Source organism: Nerophis ophidion, linkage group LG07, assembly GCF_033978795.1.
Source record: "Nerophis ophidion isolate RoL-2023_Sa linkage group LG07, RoL_Noph_v1.0, whole genome shotgun sequence".
NCBI classification, from domain to species: domain Eukaryota; kingdom Metazoa; phylum Chordata; class Actinopteri; order Syngnathiformes; family Syngnathidae; genus Nerophis; species Nerophis ophidion.
In genome coordinates this window covers 77,840,434-77,866,052 of record NC_084617.1, presented here as the reverse complement: position 1 = coordinate 77,866,052, position 25,619 = coordinate 77,840,434, and the positions used below count along the sequence as shown (strand labels likewise).

Below are 25,619 nucleotides of genomic sequence, written 5' to 3'. Positions count from 1 at the left end.
TTGTTGATGATAATGATGCAATGTTGTTGTTGTTGATGAGGATGATGCAGTGTTATTGTTGATGATGATGATGCAGTGTAATTTGTGTTGTTGTTGATAATGATGCAATGTTGTTGTTGATGAGGATGATGCAGTGTTGTTGTTGTTGATGATGATGCAGTGTAATTTTTGTTGTTGTTGACGATGATGCAATGTCGTTGTTGTTGATGATTATGATGATGCAGTGTTGTTGTTGTTAATATTGTTGTTGATGATGATGCAGTGTTGTTGTTGTTATTGATGATGCAGTTTTGTTGTAGATGATGATGGTGATGATGCAATGTTGTTGTTGATGAGGATGTTGCAGTGTAGTTGATGATGGTGATGCAGTCTTGTTGTTGATGATGATGATGATGCAATGTTGTTGTTGACGGTGATGATGATGCAGTGTTGTTGTTGTTGTTAAATATCTGTTGTTTCACAGAATATGTATCAGTATGACTGTCATACTAAATATGAAAGTTATCTAAACATAACTCCAAAACCAAACATACAATCTGTTCTGTCTCCAGGAAGATGTCTGGAACATTGTGTCCATGGGAGTTTGACTATTAGAATCATGGGAGTTTGACTTTAAGAATCATGGGAGTTTGACTATAAGAATCATGGGAGTTTGACTATAAGAATCATGGGAGTTTGACTATTAGAATCATGGGAGTTTGACTATAAGAATCATGGGAGTTTGACTATAAGAATCATGGGAGTTTGACTATTAGAATCATGGGAGTTTGACTATAAGAATCATGGGAGTTTGACTATAAGAATCGTGGGAGTTTGACTATTAGAATCATGGGAGTTTGACTATAAGAATCATGGGAGTTTGACTATAAGAATCATGGGAGTTTGACTATAAGAATCATGGGAGTTTGACTATTAGAATCATGGGAGTTTGACTTTAAGAATCGTGGGAGTTTGACTATTAGAATCATGGGAGTTTGACTATTAGAATCATGGGAGTTTGACTTTAAGAATCATGGGAGTTTGACTATAAGAATCATGGGAGTTTGACTATTAGAATCATGGGAGTTTGACTTTAAGAATCATGGGAGTTTTGACTATAAGAATCATGGGAGTTTGACTATAAGAATCATGGGAGTTTGACTATTAGAATCATGGGAGTTTGACTATAAGAATCATGGGAGTTTGACTATAAGAATCATGGGAGTTTGACTATAAGAATCATGGGAGTTTGACTATAAGAATCATGGGAGTTTGACTTTAAGAATCATGGGAGTTTGACTATAAGAATCATGGGAGTTTGACTATAAGAATCATGGGAGTTTGACTATTAGAATCGTGGGAGTTTGACTATAAGAATCATGGGAGTTTGACTATAAGAATCATGGGAGTTTGACTATAAGAATCATGGGAGTTTGACTTTAAGAATCGTGGGAGTTTGACTATTAGAATCATGGGAGTTTGACTATAAGAATCATGGGAGTTTGACTATTAGAATCGTGGGAGTTTGACTATAAGAATCATGGGAGTTTGACTTTAAGAATCATGGGAGTTTGACTATAAGAATCATGGGAGTTTGACTATAAGAATCATGGGAGTTTGACTATAAGAATCATGGGAGTTTGACTATAAGAATCATGGGAGTTTGACTTAAGAATCATGGGAGTTTGACTATAAGAATCATGGGAGTTTGACTATAAGAATCATGGGAGTTTGACTATAAGAATCATGGGAGTTTGACTATTAGAATCGTGGGAGTTTGACTATAAGAATCATGGGAGTTTGACTATAAGAATCATGGGAGTTTGACTATAAGAATCATGGGAGTTTGACTTTAAGAATCGTGGGAGTTTGACTATTAGAATCATGGGAGTTTGACTATAAGAATCATGGGAGTTTGACTATTAGAATTGTGGGAGTTTGACTATAAGAATCATGGAGTTTGACTATAAGAATCATGGGAGTTTGACTATAAGAATCATGGGAGTTTGACTATTAGAATCGTGGGAGTTTGACTATAAGAATCATGGGAGTTTGACTATAAGAATCATGGGAGTTTGACTATAAGAATCATGGGAGTTTGACTATAAGAATCATGGGAGTTTGACTATTAGAATCGTGGGAGTTTGACTATTAGAATCATGGGAGTTTGACTATAAGAATCATGGGAGTTTGACTATAAGAATCATGGGAGTTTGACTTTAAGAATCAGGTGTTTTGTAAGGTTTGCACATAAGTGGCCAGCTTTCTTGTGCGCTCTCTTGGAATCTTCTTTCGGAAACAATGTCTGTAGTTTTACTCATTAAACAAATCATTGAGGCAACAAAATACAAATCACAGCTCTTTTTTTTTATCCAAACCATTGACATAATTGATGAAAAGTTCAACCCTAGTCACCAAATGATGATAGTTAGTTAGGTTCATGCCATCATCCAATCATCACTACACAACCTCACCCTCAAAGACTCTGACCCCCCCTCCAATAAAAGAGCTGTCACACGTGCTCAACCAGTCACACACTTTCACCTGACGTGCTTCTTTGTGTGGAAAGTAGCCCACTGTAGTCTGTAGTCTGTACACATCTCATGTAGTCTGTAGACACCTCATGTAGTCTGTAGACACCTCATGTAGTTCGTAGACTGTAGACACCTCGTGTAGTCTGTAGACACCTCATGTAGTCTGTAGACTGTAGACACCTCGTGTAGTCTGTAGACTGTAGACACCTCATGTAGTCTGTAGACTGTAGACACCTCATGTAGTCTGTAGACTGTAGACACCTCATGTAGTATGTAGACACCTCATGTAGTCTGTAGACACCTCATGTAGTATGTAGACACCTCATGTAGTCTGTAGACACCTCATGTAGTCTGTAGACTGTAGACACCTCATGTAGTCTGTAGACTGTAGACACCTCATGTAGTATGTAGACACCTCATGTAGTTCGTAGACTGTAGACACCTCATGTAGTCTGTAGACACCTCATGTAGACTGTAGACACCTCATGTAGACTGTAGACACCTCATGTAGTTCGTAGACTGTAGACACCTCGTGTAGTCTGTAGACACCTCATGTAGTCTGTAGACTGTAGACACCTCGTGTAGTCTGTAGACTGTAGACACCTCATGTAGACTGTAGACTGTAGACACTTTGTGTAGTCTGTAGACTGTAGATACCTCATGTAGTCTGTAGACTGTAGACACTTTGTGTAGTCTGTAGACTGTAGATACCTCATGTAGACTGTAGACACCTCGTGTAGTCTGTAGACTGTAGACACCTCATGTAGACTGTAGACTGTAGACACTTTGTGTAGTCTGTAGACTGTAGATACCTCATGTAGACTGTAGACACCTCATGTAGTCTGTAGACACCTCATGTAGTCTGTAGACACCTCATGTAGACTGTAGACACTTTGTGTAGTCTGTAGACACCTCATGTAGTCTGTAGACACCTCATGTAGACTGTAGACACTTTGTGTAGTCTGTAGACACCTCATGTAGTCTGTAGACACCTCATGTAGTCTGTAGACACCTCATGTAGTCTGTAGACACCTCATGTAGACTGTAGACACCTCATGTAGTCTGTAGACACCTCATGTAGTCTGTAGACACCTCATGTAGACTGTAGACACTTTGTATAGTCTGTAGACTGTAGACACCTCGTCTGCACAGCATGTGACTCACCACAGTGCTCAAGTTCAGCCTTGGTCAAGTGAGCAGTGTGCTTTAAAAAAAGTAAAACCACCAAAATAAAGCAGAAGAAGATAAGATCCTCTGAAAGTGAGGACAGGACTTCCCACAACATCCACCTTCCTGTTTCATCCTCTTGACGGGCTTCAAGTCTCCTCCGGCTGTTCTGACATGACCATTAGAGCAAGTTCCTCTGTAATAGTCCGCCTGCTCTCCGTGAAAAGAAGGTCACCGACAAAGAAATATGGACTCTGCCCTTTTTCCCTGCTGACCACATTGATGTAGTGACTTTGAATAGTGACCTCCTTCGGAGTCTTGCTCAAGCTAGAAGAGACAATGACAATGGCCGACACTCGCAAGGTCAACAAGCCTTATTTAGACAGACTGTAACCATATCATTAATATTCATGCATTCACTTCAATGTTGGTCTGACAGTCATGTGTTTTGCTTTCAGTTTCAGACATTAGACACACACACATGTCTGAATGAATGGATTTCATGGATGGATGTCAGAGTGACAGAGCAGCAACACAACGTTAAACTCTTGGGGGTTTGGTTCCTTTCTCACAGATGCATCGATAATGCTGAGGGAATTCACCGTCCGACAACCAGTTCTTATTTCCATATTTTAGTCTGCAGAATTATCCAAACATTAGACTATGTTGTTTACTGTATATATATATATATATATACATATATATATACATATATATATATATATATATATATATATATATATATATATATATATATATATATTGTTGAGTAAATAAGCACAGACATGTACCCTAAACCAGAACCTAACCGGCCCATACACACATACTTGGTATGTTTACATGCACTAAAAACTAGTGCTTTGGATGTTTTTAAGGATGGGATTAACATAGGGCTGTGTCGATAAAACAATATCAATATATATCGTGATAGACACGTAATAAATATCATTTAAAGAAGGTGTTTGATAAAACGATATATACACAAAGAATGAAGCATGGTTGGTTGCATGAACAAGAGGCACTCGCGGTGTTAGCGAAACAGGAAGTGGTCCGTGAGCAAGGGGAGGGCCACACTAAACAGCCAATCACGTAACAGAAGCAACTATTTGATGGACCACAATGGAAACAAGCCTTTTGGCTTTTAGTGCCATCCATTTGCCTTTTTAAAGCATTACATTCTTTAAAATTAAATTCCTCAATCAATCAATCCAACTATCAAGTCTGGTTGCTCCATCTTGCTGTTGATTCTCTGCATGGAGTGAGAAGATGAAGTAAAAATGAGTGCTGCACAGAGCGAACAAATTGCCCATAAAACAAGAAAAGTCAGTATGGCAGTTTTTTGGGATGTTTTTAAACGAACTGTAGTCCTTCACCACACTCCACTTTTCTTTCCAACCCTCATAGATTCCCTGTTCGTATGTACGCAAACAACATGTAGGAACTAAAGTGCAGCACTTTATAAACACAATAAATGAGGATAACATCAACTGAAATGTTACACACACCTCATGACTTCCAGACATTAAACCTGACAAACATTATTCTTGTTAAGTTTCCTTATGTTTACATTTTCACACTTTGCACTGTTTTGTTACACTTTATTAAGCATTTCTTACATATTCCTTATTTTAAACCTGAATTCAAAGAAAGAGGTTATTGTTAAGTGTATATTGTGATTTTGTTGACATTATTGTTTGTGTGTTTTTTCAAAGTGGTGTTGACATTTCTGGCCTTTCTGCCTTGATAGCTGAAGGAAATGTAGACAAAGAAAGGTGACGTTCCAAATAAAAATGTGAACAATCAGTACAGTTCTCCTGTACGGAACTTCAAAGGGACATGGAGGGAAAAAAATGTTTCGTGAGATCTCGCAAAAGGTTTTTTTCCTATGTCACTGAACCGGAAGTAAAACAGACACAGCGATGGTGAAAAAGACAAAGTGATGGAGCCTACCTACCCTTGATTGATTGATTGATACATTTATTAGTAGATTGCACAGTACAGTACATATTCCCTACAATTGACCACTAAATGGTAACACCCCAATAAGTTTTTCAACGTGTTTAAGTCGGGGTCCACCTTCATCAATTCATCTGATGGAGAAGTTTATTGATTTCTATTTTAGTATTGGCCTAACATATAAAGACATTAAATCGTATTAACAACAGAGCACAGATGATGGGTAGACTCCCGCCTGCTCCCACTCCTCCATCCCTGTGTCTCTTTTACTTCCGGTTCACTGACATAGGAATAAAACCTTTTGCCAGATCTCACAAAACCTCCATGTCCCTTCAGGGGCTCCGTCCTCCTGGTACATATTTTCCAAACGTCATAAAAAATATAAATTATCGACCAATATCCATCGATCCATTTTCTACCACTTTACACTGCGTTGTCTAACTTTAATCAAGTGTCCTTGATTGCACAACAGTTATGTGCAAGTAGATGCAAAAGTGACATTTGTACATCAACTTTCTTTCATATGCTGCCACAGATAAGATTTATTGTATTTTTACCTTGAATGTATTTAAAATGTTGGTGTTGTGTGTCAATGCTTGAAGAAAGTGTTCCAAGTTAAGTTGTCTGCGATCCTTGTGGAACCAACCATTTTGTACTTTTGATGAGGGGTGGAGGTAGTATTCTTAGTAGGTAGTAGTCTTGGTAGGTAGTAGTCTTAGTAAGTAGTAGTCTTAGTAGGTAGTAGTCTTGGTAGGTAGTAGTCTTAGTAGGTAGTAGTCTTAGTAGGTAGTAGTCTTAGTAAGTAGTAGTCTTAGTAGGTAGTAGTCTTGGTAAGTAGCAGTCTGAGTAAGTAGTAGTCTTAGTAAGTAGTAGTCTTAGTAAGTAGTAGTCTTAGTAGGTAGTAGTCTTGGTAGGTAGTAGTCTTAGTAAGTAGTAGTCTTGGTAGGTAGTAGTCTTAGTAGGTAGTAGTCTTAGTAGGTAGTAGTCTTAGTAGGTAGTAGTCTTAGTAAGTAGTAGTCTTTGTAGGTAGTAGTCTTAGTAGGTAGTAGTCTTAGTAAGTAGTAGTCTTAGTAGGTAGTAGTCTTAGTAGGTAGTAATTTTAGTAGGTAGCAGTCTGAGTAAGTAGTAGTCTTAGTAAGTAGTAGTCTTAGTAGGTAGTAGTCTTGGTAGGTAGTAGTCTTAGTAAGTAGTAGTCTTAGTAAGTAGTAGTCTTGGTAGGTAGTAGTCTTAGTAGGTAGTAGTCTTAGTAGGTAGTAGTCTTAGAACTTCCTAATTTGATTCAAGCAAGTTGATTTTTCTCTATTAACATTTATGACGCGTTGTTATAATTTAAATATTTAAATGGTAGAAAAAATATCTTCAAAATGTACATTTGTTACCTGAGTCCTAAGTGCCATGTTTTCTTATTCCCAACAAGACTTTGTGTATGTAAGCAAGCAACATGTGTGTGTTTTCTTTTACTTTTGTATTTGTTTTTGGTGTAAAGCACTCTCTTTTGCCACTTTCCTCTGCATGAAAAGTGCTATATAAATAACGTTGGATTGATTGATTGATTGATTGATTGATTGATTGATTGATTGATTGATTGATTGATTGATTGATTGATTACTCTCCTCCTCACTTGATGCCCGTGTTTCAGATTGATGGCAGTTGAAGTATTTTGTGTCTACAAGCAGGCAGCTTTTCTAGGAATAAAGCAGCCTTTGTAAGATCATTTTCTTTACTCCCCTTTGTTTGACTTTGATGTGTCAGACAGTCCTGTGTTCATGACAAAGAAGCAGCAGACAGTACTTACTGTTCCTTAACCAAGCCCAAGAGATACAGTTTCCAGAGAAGCCTTATCACAAGACTCTGTTCTGTAATCAGGTTTATTATATAATCTTTAATGCAGGCTGATGTCTGAGTGAGACTGCACCGTGTGGATTTAATGAAGGAGTATCGGGAGTTAATTACTGTGTAAGATCACTGTATTGCTGCCAGAGGTTTGACTTACAAGGTACTTTGTTTTACTTTACCTTTTTTGGCTGGCATATTTGGCCTGTGATCATCCAGGGTTACTTTGCTTGTGGCCTATACATATATACATACATACATACATACATACATACATACATACATACATACATACATACATACACACACACACACACACACACACACACACACACACATTCATACATACATACATACATACACACACACACACACACACACACACACACACACATTCATACATACATACACACACATATATATATAAATATATATATATGTGTGTGTGTGAATGCATTGCTTTGTTTATTCCATTTGTGGAAACATATTTGACTAAACTCCTTTGGAAGTCGGTCCAAGAATACTCGTACATAATATTTGTATTGCAGAACAGCATCTAAATGAACTGCTTGGATGTTACTGACGTCACATCCGGCTCACCCATGGAATATGTGTGGTGGTCAAGCTGGCTTTGTTACACAACGTGACAGAAATTATAGGATAGTGACCTCATTTGCCGCCTTAGGCCTGGATGCATGACTGACTTTAAAATGTGAGTTAGATATCCAAGGGAGTCGAAGTTACCAGGTGTAAAAAAAAGACTCATTGTTGATTTTGTCGTTATAGTTGTGTACAGTCCGTGCCCTGAGAATTTAAATATATGAATTCATTGGAAAAAGCAACAAGCCCACTATTGCTACACATTATTTTACAGATTGCACACGCTGTTTAGCGCGTGGTGTTTGGTTCTTAGTAAATCAGGCCTTCCGAGTGTAAACACGGAGGTCACATGGTATTTAACTGGCAATCAAGAGTCAGCATGTGCCAATAATTGTAAACACAGAGTGTTTTGTGTTGCGCTTACATGTTGTTCATACAGCTTTTCCCTGGACTGGCAGCTTGTGTCTGTTGTTAAATAGGAAGTGGATATCACCGCCAGCATCCCACTCCAGATGTCTGTTGCAATCAATGTCTATTGTGTTGTGTGTTTGTGTGTTTGTGTGTCTCTAAAGCCTGCTTCTCATTAAAGGTGCATAGGCTGCTCAAGGGCTCGTCACGGTGGGGCGCCTCCTTACAACCACAAGGGTGGACTTGTTGATGAAGGCAGAATGTTCGCTGTTTCACTTGCACGCCCAGTGGAAGTGTGAGACCGATACAAATAAACACCAGGACATGGCAATCTATCAATGTCGGCAAAGTAATCCACTTAATTTTCATTTATTGTTCTATGAAATGATTTATTGACTATCGGCCCAGGCCTAATAAGTACCACGTTTTATGTTATGTTGTTTTGGTACAACAAGGTTTAGTGTAGATTTAATTGTACAAAGACGGAAGCAATGTTTCTTATAATTGTCAAAACGTGGACTTTGGGATTTGTTTTCCTGGAAGGCAAAAGAAAATTGGCGCGGGCAAGGCGTGAAGTTAAGGACATCATTTATTTCAACACTAACAAACTCCAAAAAAAGGAAGCAAACAAAAGGCGCGCACAATGGCGGAAAACAAAACTTGACTAATGAAAAACAAAAGACTAGCACAAAGGCAATTAACTACGAACACAAAACAAAAACACTTACTGTGACATGGCATGAAGCATGAACTATAATAAACACAATCTCATGGGTAGCAGAGGTAGTATGGATGGATAGATAGATAGGATAATGTCACCAGGACGAACAACAGAAACAGACCGGCTTAAATAGCAGTGACATGATCAGTGAAAACAGGTGCGAGACTCAACACGGGAAACTAATGGGTTGCTATGGTGACCAAACAAACAAAAGTGCACAAAGAGTCCAAAAACAAAACCGAACATGACTAAAACAAAACATGATCACACAGACATGACAATAATGTATATTCAATACTCTGATCATGTCACCACAACTATTAACACAATTTACGTTTTATAGAGATGTATTATAGTTTTTCATGCCGATAAAACTGAGATGCATATAAATGACAGAATGAACCTTTAAAATAACTTTTATATCTATAGAGGACTCTTGTTGGCGAGGGCCACAATGAGCAGGGGGGGGGGGGGGGGTTTGCTTCAAGTTCTTTCTTGAATTCAAAAGTGTTTCTCACCATCAGTGCGGCGAAGACCTAACAAACTCCCTTTTTGTCTCTCATGGACACACACTTGTTGTTGTTGACTTTGGACTAGCGGCTGCACAAGATCGAGGCCGCGGAACACATACACTGCAGGCTTACACACACACATGCATCCAAAAAGATATGCCTCACATACACACCCCAACCCAACACACTCGACACAAATCCCATAGGGGTGATGGAGGGATGGGCAGCACCTGAGAGCTGCAACCTGCCACCATGACCCCCCACTCCCTCCCCTCTGTTGATAGATATCTGGAGGTGTACGTTGTAATATGTATATGTGCTTTGCTATGGAGGTTTTTCCCCACTCCAGACTGGGCCCCCCTGTCTCATCCTTCCCCAGCATTTTACCTTTTTCCCATCTTTTACGGGGCGCCTTATGGTGACCCATCAGTGTTTCTGTTCTGTAACCCTGTACACTGTGTCTTTGTCTCATCTTGAATGTGCTGAAAACAAAGTTTCCTTGTACTTGTGCAATGACAATAAAGACCTATCCATCCATCTATCTATCTATCTATCTATCTATCTATCTATCTATCTATCTATCTATCTATCTATCTATCTATCTATCTATCTATCTATCTATCTATCTATCTATCCATCCATCCATCCATCCATCCATCCATCCATCCATCCATCCATCCATCCATCCATCCATCCATCCATCCATCCATCCATCCATCCATCCATCCATCCATCCATCCATCCATCCATCCATCCATCCATCCATCCATCCATCCATCCATCCATCCATCCATCCATCCATCCATCCATCCATCCATCCATCCATCCATCCATCCATCCATCCATCCATCCATCCATCCATCCATCCATCCATCCATCCATCCATCCATCCATCCATCTATCTATCTATCTATCTATCTATCTATCTATCTATCTATCTATCTATCTATCTATCTATCTATCTATCTATCTATCTATCTATCTATCTATCTATCTATCTATCATCCATCCATCTATCATCCATCCACCCATCCACCCACCCACCCACCCATCCACCCATCCATCCATCCATCCATCCATCCATCCATCCATCCATCCATCCATCCATCCATCCATCCATCCATCCATCCATCCATCCATCCATCCATCTATTGTCAGGCTTTCCCCTGACAGTTTGTCTATGTTTTATTTTTTTCCTCTGCATTTGTCTTTGTTTCCTCTGTGTTTAGTATCTCCTGTCTTTAGTTCCTGCCAAGTGCTCTTATTTTGGTTCAGCTTCCTGTTTGTCTCCCTGTGTGCTGTTGTCACCTCATCTGCGGCTGATTGGTACCTGGCCACACCTGTAGTCAATCAGCCCGCTCCTATTTGTACCCACTTTGTCTTCCAGTCAGTGCTGGATCATTGTCGTTGCCACATGTCGTTGCTATCGTGTCGTTTAATTGCAGCGTAGCGGTAAGCTACATTTGTTTGTTTGTAACTTACTGTATTTGTTCCCTGCTTCTGTTTTGTTTTCACTCTACAAGTAACGACTTCTGTTTTCCTGTTTGCAACCCGCTAGCTTCCACGCTAGGCCCTTTTTCGTTTCTTGCTAGCTTCTATGCTAAAGACCCTTAGTTTGTTATCCGCCTCGTGCGCGCTTTGTGTTAGTACCCTTTTGTTTGATTGTGTCGTAGTATCTTTATTAAATCATGTTTTCTCACTCCATGCCTGCCTCCATCTCTGCATCTTGGGGTTCGTCATCAAATAACCCTGACATCTATCTATCTAATCCTTGGATGTTTTTTGTTTTTTTACAGTATGTGATTGTTTTTTCTCTGTTTCCGCAGTAAGTGTGTATAGTCATTGTTTCTGTCTTTCTGTTCAGGACCTGGGACTGGAAGGCAGCTCCCTCAATGACATCCTATACAAGAACGCCGCATTTCTCAATCTGGTGGATCCCATTTCTCACGAGCTGCTGTTGAGTTTGGCCCGAGAGATGCAAAATCCCAAGAAGGTTTGCTTTTTTGCTTTCTAAAACTTGTGTTAAATAATCTGGTTTATTTCACTTTTGCATCTTAATTCATCACGATTAATGTCAAACAAGAACATTTTTGACTTGAATCTACGTCATTTATTTGTTCAAAACTTGCTAACATTTTTATCTTTAGTACCGTCAGTGTGACTGCGATTCATTTCAGTTTTTACATGATTGTGATGTTTTGTGATTAATAACATGAATTAAAGCGATAACTTAGACCAGTGGTTCTCAAATGGGGGTACGTGTACCCCTGGGGGTACTAGAAGGTATGCCAAGGGGTACGGGAGATTTTTTTAAAATATTCTAAAAATAGCAACAATTCAAAAATCCTTTATAAATGTATTAATTGAATAATACTTCAACAAAATATGAATGTAAGTTCATAAAGTGTGAAAAGAAATACAACAATGCAATATTCAGTGTTGACAGCTAGATTTTTTGTGGACATGTTCCATAAATATTGATGTTAAAGATTTATTTTTTTGTGAAGAAATGTTTAGAAGTAAGTTGATGAATCCAGATGGATCTCTATTACAATCCCCAAAGAGGGCTCTTTAAGTTGATGATTACTTCTATGTGGAGAAATCTGCATTTAGAATTGAATCACTTGTTTATATTTCAACAAGTTTTTTAGTTATTTTTATATCTTTTTTTCCAAATAGTTGAAGAAAGACCACTACAAATGAGCAATATTTTGCACTGTTATACAATTTAATAAATCACAAACTGATGACATAGTGCTGTATTTTACTTCTTTATCTCTTTTTCCCAACCAAAAATGCTTTGCTCTGATTAGGGGGTACTTGAATTAAAAACATGTTGACAGGGGGTACATCACTGAAAAAAGGTTGAGAAGCACTGACTTAAACAGCCTCACCTAAAACACAACACACACTAGTGTTGTCCCGATACCAATATGTTGGTACTGGTACTGCTACCAAAATGTATTTCGATACTTTTCGGTACTTTTTGATACTGTTTTTTTCACATTAAACATATATTAGGATAATTCTTAAAGGAAAACAACTTATTTCCATGCAGACATGTGAGATGTTGGAATTTGTAAGCAACTTTGATATTTTGCCCCAGTTTGGTTTGTGTTTGAATCCAAGCTCTCGCCCACAGGATGCAGACACCATCAAGTCGTCGGATAAAATTTGCAGACAGCTGATCTACCACCTGACGCCACATTCCAAGTGGCTGAGGCAGAGCATGTCCAGACAGAAGTCCCAGGCATGGTAAGTAAGACCTTCTGTCCAGAAAGACATTCTTGTGCAGCTCCGTGAGTGGAGGACATTTCCATCTCTGCAGTCGATATTCAATTAGGAACTGAGCTGGGCAACAACGCCATGGTAACCACAGCTGTCAATCATCCTTCATTTTAAGTGCTTGCTACTCCCATGTCCTCTTTCTCTCACAAGTGGAATCTCCCCATCTGTTAGTACACAAAGTTAGATTTCTCCGTCCATCCATGTTGTGTTCCTCTGTCAAGAAATAATAGATGTTTGTTTTAATGCTTCCTTGTTCTGTAAATGGCCACTTGGGTTGTGAGACAAGGAGAACATTTCCTAGTTGAGTGAGAAGCAACATGGACAATTTAACATTTGTTACATTTCCCTTTCCAATTTCCATGGTAAAAATAGCACTAGTTGTTTGTTTCTGTTAGGATTCATTAAGAATGTAGTTAATCGTGTGGAAGTGATGGTTGATGTGGAGGGGGTCCGGTCCGATGACCATGCATGAAGTACTGGCTGTCCAGAGTCGAGACCCAGGATGGACCGCTCGCCTGTATCGGTTGGGGACATCTCTACACTGCTGATCCGCCTCCGCTTGAGATGGTTCCCTGTGGACGGGACTCTTGCTGCTGTCTTGGATCCGCTTGAACTGAACTCTCGCGGCTGTGTTGGAGCCACTATGGATTGAACTTTCACAGTATCATGTTAGACCCGCTCCACATCCATTGCTTTCGGTCCCCTAGAGGGGAGAGGGTTGCCCACATCTGAGGTCCTCTCCAAGGTTTCTCATAGTCAGCATTGTCACTGGCGTCCCACTGGATGTAAATTCTCCCTGCCCACTGGGTGTGAGTTTTCCTTGCCCTTTTGTGGGTTCTTCCGAGGATGTTGTAATCGTAATGATTTGTGCAGTCCTTTGAGACATTTGTGACTTGGGGCTATATAAATAAACATTGATTGATTGATTGAAACACTTGAAACCAAATAAATTGCATTATTTGGCTGTAAGCAGCAGAGGCGTTTTTGATTAAATCTCAACTAGTTACATGTTAGCACTAAATGTCTTTTTTTTTCCATATCAGAATCATCCATCCATCCATTTTCTACCGCTTGTCCCTTTTGAGGTGGCGGGGGGTCATATCAGAATCAGAAACAAACGTATTTCCAAGCAGACACAAGGCATCTATGCTACATTGATTACACTTTCATGTCCCCTAAAACTGCCTTCAAATTGTTTGAAAATAGTTGTATTTGTAAACTGAGACTAAGTTTAATGTTGGATCCACGTAGTTTGGTTGGGAAATGATCACATGTCAATGCTCAAATCAACGTCAGAACTCAACAATGCTATCAAAATGGTCACCCTGCCAAAACGTATCTATCTTTTGCAAAACTTACCAATTCTCATTCCTGCAGATTTTTTTTCCAAAAACTTGACTCTTTAGTTGTACATTTTGTGTGGGGATATAAAAACCACAGAATATCCACAAATCACTTATTCAGATCGACAAAGGAAGGGGGACTGGGTCTTCCAATGTTCAAAAATGATTACTGGACATCAAATCTGAACACATTGATCTATTGGAAGATGGGGTTCCCAATCAATGAATCACTCAATTCGGCTTCCCTGTGGCTCAAATTGGAACTGCAGTCATTATTTAACCCTTACACATCACTGCTATCTCTGCTTTTTACTAAAGTAGTCTTCTATTAAATCAACAAGCCATAGTGTAGTAGTAAGACATTCTGGCCAAATGATTCCTCAAATTAAAAAACAATTGAAAGCCTCCAATGTAACTTTGTATTCTCCAATGTGCCACAACCATGCATTTATTCATTTGATAACAGACAGAACATTTTTGAACTGGTACTCAAAAGGAATTAAATGCATAAAAGACATTAATCTTCTTGCGTCATGTGAGCCATTGCGACTCAAATCCAATTTGTCTCAATCCAGTTGGTTTCACTATTTGCAGGTCAGAAAATGTTTTAAAGGAAACGTTTCAAATTCTCAGCTGGTAAATGAAAAATACATTTAGTAATTCTAAGAAAGGGTATCACCTACAAGTAAAAAGCTAATTGCCAAATTTGCCAGCTGCTTCATTATGTCCATGACATCAGCAGACGCTGTTAATACAGCCCGGAAACAGGAAGTAAGAACAAAAGCCAAACAGCAATTGCAACAGACACTCTTAGATTGACAATTGCTGAGTGGATATCAGACATAGGATCATGCACTTTAAAATGATTCATCCATCCATTTCTACCGCTTGTCCCATTTGGGGTTGCTGAAGCGTTTTATTTCTCCAAAGTGTCCTGACACAAATGTTATCCTGGTACATCTCCACTTTGTGATACATGGCAATCAGCTGAAGGATCACTGTCTCATTCCTTTTGGGAATGTCCAATTATTCAACCATTTTGCTCCAGCTGCTTCTTCTTTTACCCGCTGGGGAATATCAGAGAAAACTTGACCCTGACTGAGATATCATTTGGTTTGGGTGGTCTTCAGAAAGACAAAATACATCCCAGCTGTGTTGCTTCTCAAGAAAGTCTTGGCCAAAGGACTCATGGTCAAAGTTGTAAAGCTCATCTGCACCCAACTTCAGGAACTGTTAGATGAACGTGTGAATGTAATGACTCTTGAAAAAATAAGATGTATAAAGTCTGCAAATATGAATAGATGGGAACTAACCTGGAAGCCATTACAGAAAATATATTGAATCATGACTTATAGATTTTTAAAAATAGCCGTATCGTTTTTGGAGTTTTATTCTTTTTTTTATTATATTTTGTATTTTTCCCACACTAGGAGTGCTTTTTTGTGTCTCTTTTGATATGGTTTTGTCACGCTTTACTTGCTTTTTTGTGACTTAAAAAATCAAATTTGCATCTGATCATGCCACGAAAATGTGATTTTCTTCTTCTTTGAAGTGTGAACGCTGGAGAGATGCTGGGGAGGTGATCTAGTGATCACTTCCTGAGGATCCTTGATAGACCCGGAGAGGTGATTTAGTGATCACTTCCTGAGGATCCTTGATAGACCCGGGGAGGTGATCTAATGATCACTTCCTGAGGATCCTTGATAGACCCGGGGAGGTGATCTAGTGATCACTCCCTGAGGATCCTTGATAGACCCGGGGAGGTGATCTAGTGATCACTTCCTGAGGATCCTTGATAGACCCGGGGAGGTGATCTAGTGATCACTTCCTGAGGATCCTTGATAGACCCGGGGAGGTGATCTAGTGATCACTTCCTGAGGATCCTTGATAGACCCGGGGAGGTGATCTAGTGATCACTCCCTGAGGATCCTTGATAGACCCGGGGAGGTGATCTAGTGATCACTTCCTGAGGATCCTTGATAGACCCGGGGAGGTGATCTAGTGATCACTCCCTGAGGATCCTTGATAGACCCGGGGAGGTGATCTAGTGATCACTCCCTGAGGATCCTTGATAGACCCGGGGAGGTGATCTAGTGATCACTTCCTGAGGATCCTTGATAGACCCGGGGAGGTGATCTAGTGATCACTTCCTGAGGATCCTTGATAGACCCGGGGAGGTGATGTAGTGATCACTTCCTGAGGATCCTTGATAGACCCGGGGAGGTGATGTAGTGATCACTTCCTGAGGATCCTTGATAGACCCGGGGAGGTGATCTAGTGATCACTTCCTGAGGATCCTTGATAGACCCGGGGAGGTGATGTAGTGATCACTTCCTGAGGATCCTTGATAGACCCGGGGAGGTGATCTAGTGATCACTTCCTGAGGATCCTTGATAGACCTGGGGAGGTGATCTAGTGATCACTTCCTGAGGATCCTTGATAGACCCGGGGAGGGGATCTAGTGATCACTTCCTGAGGATCCTTGACAGACTTAATGTCCTCAGTTGTTCAAGGCAAAATGACTGTGAGGTTCAAACTGCAGACTTTGAGGACCAAATCTGTATAGTTTGGGTTTTTTTGGTAACAAGCTTTCTCAAGGACTGGACCTGGAAGAAAATGTTGCATCATATTAAATCATCGCCATTCCCCCGACCGCTGAGCCTCACGTGGATACGAGACCTACTATTTGCCTAATGGATCATTTCATTACACCAGGTAAATGGAATTGAACACACGGTTATGTAACGCCTCATAAATAAATGCCTTGAATCAACATGTCGATCAAATCCAGCATCGTTAATTGTGTGATGGCGCTGATGTCATCACTGCAGGATGAGGCTGCTAAATGCTTAGATTGTTGATGACATGAATCACAGTAAACACATGAATCATTTCAACTGCTGTATGTCTGAAATATACCAATGTCCATGTATTTTATTAACAGAAATGTAAATTAAGTCTCGGTGTACTATGTTTCCATCACAACAGAGAGGTGTGCTTTGTTGTGTAAATGCTAAATAAAAAGAGAATTCAATGATTTGCAAATCCTTTTCAACTTATATTCAATTGAATAGACTACAAAGACAAGATATTTCATCTTCACACTGAGAACACACTGACAAACTTACTTTTATTCAGCAAATAATCATGAACTTAGAATTTAATGGCAGCAACACATTGCAAAAAAGTTGTCATGTGCATTTTTACCAGTGTGTTACATGGCCTTTCCTTTTAATAACACTCAGTAAACGTTCAATTCTTTCCCATTCTTGCTTGATGTTCAGCTTAAATTGTTCAACAGTCTCCTGCCTCATATTTTAGCCTTCATATTACACCACACATCTTCAATGGGAGACAGGTCTGGACTACAGGCAGGCCAGTCTAGTACCCGCACTCTTTTACTATGAAGCCACGCTGTTGTAACACATGGCTTGGCATTGTCTTGCTGAAATAAGCAGGGGCGTCCATGATAACGTTGCTTGGATGGCAACATATGTTGCTCCAAAAACTGTATGTACCTTTCAGCATTAATGGTGCCTTCACAGATGTGTAAGTTAGCCATGCCTTGGGCACTAATACACCCCCATACCATCACACATGCTGACTAGAACACTTTCACCCTACAACAATCACTAATACACCCTCATACCATCACACATGCTGACTACCACACTTTCACCCTACAACAATCACTAATACACCCCCATACCATCACACATGCTGACTACAACACTTTCACCCTACAACAATCACTAATACACCCCCATACCATCACACATGCTGACTACAACACTTTCACCCTACAACAATCACTAATACACCCCCATACCATCACACATGCTGACTACCACACTTTCACCCTACAACAATCACTAATACACCCCCATACCATCACACATGCTGACTACAACACTTTCACCCTACAACAATCACTAATACACCCCCATACCATCACACATGCTGACTACAACACTTTCACCCTACAACAATCACTAATACACCCCCATACCATCACACATGCTGACTACCACACTTTCACCCTACAACAATCACTAATACACCCCCATACCATCACACATGCTGACTACAACACTTTCACCCTACAACAATCACTAATACACCCCCATACCATCACACATGCTGACTACCACACTTTCACCCTACAACAATCACTAATACACCCCCATACCATCACACATGCTGACTACCACACTTTCACCCTACAACAATCACTAATACACCCCCATACCATCACACATGCTGACTACCACACTTTCACCCTACAACAATCACTAATACACCCCCATACCATCACACATGCTGACTACCACACTTTCACCCTACAACAATCACTAATACACCCCCATACCATCACACATGCTGACTACAACACTTTCACCCTACAACAATCACTAATACACCCCCATACCATCACACATGCTGACTACCACACTTTCACCCTACAACAATCACTAATACACCCCCATACCATCACACATGCTGACTACAACACTTTCACCCTACAACAATCACTAATACACCCCCATACCATCACACATGCTGACTACAACACTTTCACCCTACAACAATCACTAATACACCCCCATACCATCACACATGCTGACTACCACACTTTCACCCTACAACAATCACTAATACACCCCCATACCATCACACATGCTGACTACCACACTTTCACCCTACAACAATCACTAATACACCCCCATACCATCACACATGCTGACTACCACACTTTCACCCTACAACAATCACTAATACACCCCCATACCATCACACATGCTGACTACCACACTTTCACCCTACAACAATCACTAATACACCCCCATACCATCACACATGCTGACTACAACACTTTCACCCTACAACAATCACTAATACACCCCCATACCATCACACATGCTGACTACAACACTTTCACCCTACAACAATCACTAATACACCCCCATACCATCACACATGCTGACTACAACACTTTCACCCTACAACAATCACTAATACACCCCCATACCATCACACATGCTGACTACCACACTTCCACCCTACAACAATCACTAATACACCCCCATACCATCACACATGCTGACTACCACACTTTCACCCTACAACAATCACTAATACACCCCCATACCATCACACATGCTGACTACAACACTTTCACCCTACAACAATCACTAATACACCCCCCATACCATCACACATGCTGACTACCACACTTTCACCCTACAACAATCACTAATACACCCCCATACCATCACACATGCTGACTACCACACTTTCACCCTACAACAATCACTAATACACCCCCATACCATCACACATGCTGACTACCACACTTTCACCCTACAACAATCACTAATACACCCCCATACCATCACACATGCTGACTACAACACTTTCACCCTACAACAATCACTAATACACCCCCATACCATCACACATGCTGACTACAACACTTTCACCCTACAACAATCACTAATACACCCCCATACCATCACACATGCTGACTACAACACTTTCACCCTACAACAATCACTAATACACCCCCATACCATCACACATGCTGACTACCACACTTCCACCCTACAACAATCACTAATACACCCCCATACCATCACACATGCTGACTACCACACTTTCACCCTACAACAATCACTAATACACCCCCATACCATCACACATGCTGACTACAACACTTTCACCCTACAACAATCACTAATACACCCCCATACCATCACACATGCTGACTACCACACTTTCACCCTACAACAATCACTAATACACCCCCATACCATCACACATGCTGACTACCACACTTTCACCATAGAACAGTCCGAATGGTTCTTTTCCTCTTTGGTCCACAGTTTCCCCCAAAAATTTGAAATGTGGACTTGTCAGACCACAGAAGACTTTTCCACTTTGCATCAGTCCATCTTAGATGAGCTCGGGCCCAGCAACATTACCAGGAACTTTTCCCGGTTGAAAATGAACGGGCAATTACAAACCTCTTCATTACCCACATTTTACATCCAATTTCAACCATTCCACCATCAAAACATCCGTCTTCGTCAGCATATCCAAGCTATTAATTAAAAAAATTCTAGAACAATTTTTGGTTTTCCCGGCATTACCAGGAACTTTTCCCCGTTGAAAATGAACGGGCAATTACAAACCTCTTCATTTCCCACATTTTTTGTTCAATCGCAGGTGTTCCACCATCCAGACAGTCCACTCATCCTGGACATTCAAGCCAACATGGTTACCGGCTCTGAAAATTCCCTGATTACCAGGAGTTCCCACTCTTCAATTTCAGTATAACCAATTAACTTTTGTATTTCAACTACTCCCACATTATTGTCCTATTTCAACCGTTCCAACATCAAAAAATGCGTCTTCATCAGGACATTCAAGCTATTAATTAAAAAAATCTACAACAATTCTTGGTTTTCCCAACATCACCAGGAACTTTTCCCCGTTGAAAATGAACGGGCCATTACAAACCTCTTCATTTCCCACATTTTTTGTTCAATTGCCAGTGTTCCACCATCCAGACAGTCCACTCACTCTGGACATTCAAGCCAACATGGTTACCGGCTCTGAAAATTCCCTGATTACCAACTTTGTTACAGAAATGCGATCCAAACAAGCAAAACCTACTTTTAGTGGGCCAGATGTGTGCTCTGTGATGGTTTGCTGCGATGATCTATGATAGTTCAAGTTTTGTCATAGGAGATATGTCAGGGATTAAACCATTAAAGTTGTTGAAAATGTGAGCAGACACCAAGACTAATCAATTAAAATCATGTTTCTATCTGCTGGCTCCGATCGACCACTTCATCAAGCAGCTGTAAGATGGCATTGCTGAGTCGACAATATGTCGACTTTCATCTGTCAACACCTTCTTTTTTCACAGCCATTTGTGCGTCTCTGTGCCATTTTGCACGGTGCTAAATAGAGATACAAAACAGTTTCAGCTTTGATAAATCACACTGAGAGCGCTCTTGATTATATTTGCATTTCCTTCTACTGGTGGACATTCTTTACTATCAATGTTATTATTATTTATATAATTATTATAACTATCATCATTATTTTTATTATCATGATTATTTTTTGTAATGATATCATTATTACTATTATTATTATTACCAGCACCCCTGCAACCCCAAAATAGACAAGTGGTAGAAAATGGAAGAATGGATCATCATTAATATTTAATTTATATCTATATTATAATCCATCCATTTTCTACCGCTTATTCCCTTTCGGGGTCGCGGGGGGCGCTGGCGCCTATCTCAGCTACAATCGGGCGGAAGGCGGGGTACACCCTGGACAAGTCGCCACATTATAATAATTTTTATTATTATAATTGTTATTATCATTATAATTATTATTTGAATAATAATAATTATTATTATTATCATTATTCCGTCCATCCATTTCTACCACTTGTCCCTTTCAGGGTCCTGGTGGCTCTCAGCTGCATTATTATTATTATTATTATTATTATTATTGTCATTATTATTATAATAATAATAATTATTATTATTATTATTATTATTATAATAATAATTATTATTATTATTATTATTGTCATTATTATTATAATAATAATAATTATTATTATTATTATTATTGTCATTATTATTATAATAATAATAATAATTATTATTATTATTATTATAATAATAATTATTATTATTATTATTATTATTATTATTATTGTCATTATTATTATAATAATAATAATAATTATTATTATTATTATTATTATTGTCATTATTATTATTATTATTGTTATTGTTACCAGCACCCCCCGTGACTTCAAATGGGACAAGCGGTGGAAATGGATGGATGGATCATTATTATTATTATAATTTGCATTATTATCATTATTATTATACATATAATTATTATCATTATTATTATTATTGTCATTATTATTTGTATTATCATTATTATTATACATATGATTATTATTATTATTATTATTATTGTCATTATTATTTGTATTATTATCATTATTATTATTATTGTTACCAGCACCCCCCCCCCCGTGACTTCAAATGGGACAAGCGGTAGAAATGGATGGATGGATCATTATTATTATTATAATTAGCATTATTATCATTATCATTATTATTATACATATGATTATTATCATTATCATTATTATTATTATTGTCATTATGGTTTGTATTATTATACAAAAACATGATAAATGGATTGCGCTCCTTCTTTTGCACATTTAAGGGATGCCGTCCTCTGCGAACAAGCTGAGTGGAGCAGCTTTGCGTGTGCTATCAAGTTTGCACAAGTTTTAATACACGCACACCTTTGGCACTGGGGATCAGGTCCTTGCCTGGTTTAGGTTTGACTCGCTGCACTGGAGAGCTGTGTTATCTTGGCTGGCCTGGATGTTTTGGCTCTGCTGTTTAGTCAGCGTCCGTGCTGCAGTCAGCCTTTTGCCCCCAGACCATTTTAACCCCCCCCCCTACCCCCCCCTGTTACACAACACACAAAACACAACATAGATGTAGGCTCGTGTTTCCAGATCAGTGAACCAAACTAAAACCTTGTTGTTCAGACTTTTAGAGCTAAATAGTCCTTTACCTAATATGTGTGACCCTCTCCCCCTCACAGTCTCAAGACGACGCTGCAGAAAAAGCTGTCCAACGACACGGTGGACCTGTCGGGCATCCCCCTGTCCAGCAGGGATGTCCGTCAGGTGGCCTTCTACCTCCAGAACAACAGAGACAGCGTGGCGGCGGTGGACATCAGCTTTACCGAGCTCCAGGACGAAAACCTCAGGGTTCTTCTTCCCCTTCTGGCCTCATTGCCCAAACTCAATAACCTGGCCCTGAACGGCAACCGTCTCACCTTGGCTGTACTCAAAGACCTGACTGAGATGCTGAAAGACCCCAAGAAGTTCTCCAGCTTGGCCTGGATAGACCTGGGCAACAACGTGGACATTTTCACCATGCCCCAGCCGCTGTTGGTGGCTCTGCGGCGGCGCTGTAGCCTGAAGAGCAGTCTACCCACCATTTATGAGTACACAGAGGGCCAGCCCTACTCCTACCACCTGGAGACGTCTATCGAAGAGCCGAGTCACTACGAGGAAGAGGAGGACGAAGAGGCACAAGAGGGCGTGGTTGACAAATATGACTTGGAGCCGTGGAGCTTAGGTGAGAAGCAGCTCTCCAAAGAATTCACCTTTCACTACTGCGAGAGGTGAAGGAGTGTGCTGTCGCACAGCGAGGCCCAGAATCTACCTTTAGCTGGACCACCCTCACACCCACCAGCCCAGTCACCCTCTTAGGCACAAGGGAAGGGAAACAACATTGCGAAACTCTCAACCAAGCAATTTCAAGACGTCACAGAATGAACCTGCACCGGGTGACGGAGGAGTGGCAGCCACGGTTGTAGACTTACCGTGTTGGCGGATGGCGCTCTTGGCAACGGGCTGCAGTTTCATCGGAGGACTGGATTCATAGGAGAAGGGTCTCTTTCTCTTGCTGTGTCACGCACCCCCCCTTTACTCAATCTCTGTCTGATCGTAGCAGCTGAGAAGCCAATACTAATTTCAATCAGTCGTCAGGCTGGAGAAGCAGATTTCCGGTAGCCGCTCAAGTGGTTTTGAAAGCAGTGCGTCCCTCTGGGGTCCGGTCCGGGACTGAGACCATCTCCGGCGGGCAGAGCTTCAACCCACATTGTGTGTTCTCTGTTAAGCTCTCAACAAAAGCTATGACACAAGTTCAACAGACTACACAGCCGTCGGCTCGTCACGTGACCCGAGCAAAACTGCTAGGTCAAGACTTTTTTTTTTCAACCCCCTTTCCTAATGTCTACTTGTGGATACCCTTGCGTACATGTAAGCCCCAAGTAAATACGTGTCTCTCACTCAATGTTTTTGGTGTTTTGGTGAGCAAGGCAATCTTGGAAGAGGACAGGTAGGACTCCATATTTGGTTAAATGGCAGTGTCCACCTCTGTGATGTAGTCATTGCCGGTGTCTCGGTATGTCCATACCACCCACCTCTGTGATGTAGTCATTGCCGGTGTCTCGGTATGTCCATACCACCCACCTCTGTGATGTAGTCATTGCCGGTGTCTCGGTATGTCCATACCACCCACCTCTGTGATGTAGTCATTGCCGTTGTCTCGGTATGTCCGTACCACCCACCTCTGTGATGTAGTCATTGCCGGTGTCTCGGTATGTCCATACCACCCACCTCTGTGATGTAGTCATTGCCGGTGTCTCGGTATGTCCATACCACCCACCTCTGTGGTGTAGTCATTGCCGGTGTCTCGGTATGTCCGTACCACCCAACTCTGTGATGTAGTCATTGCCGGTGTCTCGGTATGTCCGTACCACCCACCTCTGTGATGTAGTCATTGCCGGTGTCTCGGTATGTCCGTACCACCCACCTCTGTGATGTAGTCATTGCCGGTGTCTCGGTATGTCCATACCACCAACCTCTGTGATGTAGTCATTGCCGGTGTCTCGGTATGTCCATACCACCCACCTCTGTGGTGTAGTCATTGCCGGTGTCTCGGTATGTCCATACCACCCACCTCTGAATCCACACAGCACACAAAGTCATGTAAGCAGCTGTTGTCTTGTCTTTGTTCATTGGATGATGTGTCAGTTGTCCCTCACGTATACCTACCGTTCTTCAGTGGTTCTCTGGGTTTTTAGGACTGTTACCTGGTGACTTAGACAGACTTGAAGTGGCCGTGTCTTTTGCAGTAGCACACGAGGTCGGACTGACTCAAACACTGCGATGCACTTCAATGCACTTTTTTCTGTGTGTTTCTCCATATTGCATAGCTCTAGAGACGAGTAGCATGAGGAGGCTGTTGTCTTTAAAATGCTGATCCAAATGGCTCCTGATTGTTCTAAGAACCTGTTCCGTCAGAATATACTCCTAAATGTTTAAATGTGTATTTTATACACGTGTTGTTACAGTAAAGTGTCTGACTACCGATGTAATGATTTGTGTTCTGTTGTCATTTGTCCAATTCTGTGACTATAGCGGCTCTCAATACATCAAAGGGTGTCTACTGGAGTCATTGGGCAGTAACCAAAGGCCAAAATATGTAACTTCATTTGTGATTGCAGCACCTTTTATGTTGGTTTGTTCAAGTCTGAGCAAGGGAGAACACTTATCCACTTTGTAGCGTCTTTCATGTATCCACATTCCCTTGTAGCTTGTATTTGCTAAAGCCAAATTCTGCCAATAAAACAATTGATCCACTGA

The 25,619-nt window shown here is 40.5% G+C and overlaps 1 protein-coding gene across 1 annotated transcript in view; it reads left to right on the top strand.

Annotated features, from left to right (window-relative positions):
- lrrc75ba (leucine rich repeat containing 75Ba) overlaps window positions 1-25,619 on the top strand; it is a 28,947-nt gene extending 3,328 nt beyond the window's left edge. Inside the window, exons 2-4 of the mRNA XM_061907214.1 lie at window positions 11,575-11,703; window positions 12,853-12,965; window positions 23,003-25,619. Of these exons, the coding sequence (XP_061763198.1) occupies window positions 11,575-11,703; window positions 12,853-12,965; window positions 23,003-23,594 (834 nt within the window). The 3' untranslated portion in view covers window positions 23,595-25,619. The remainder of the gene's footprint in view (window positions 1-11,574; window positions 11,704-12,852; window positions 12,966-23,002) is intronic.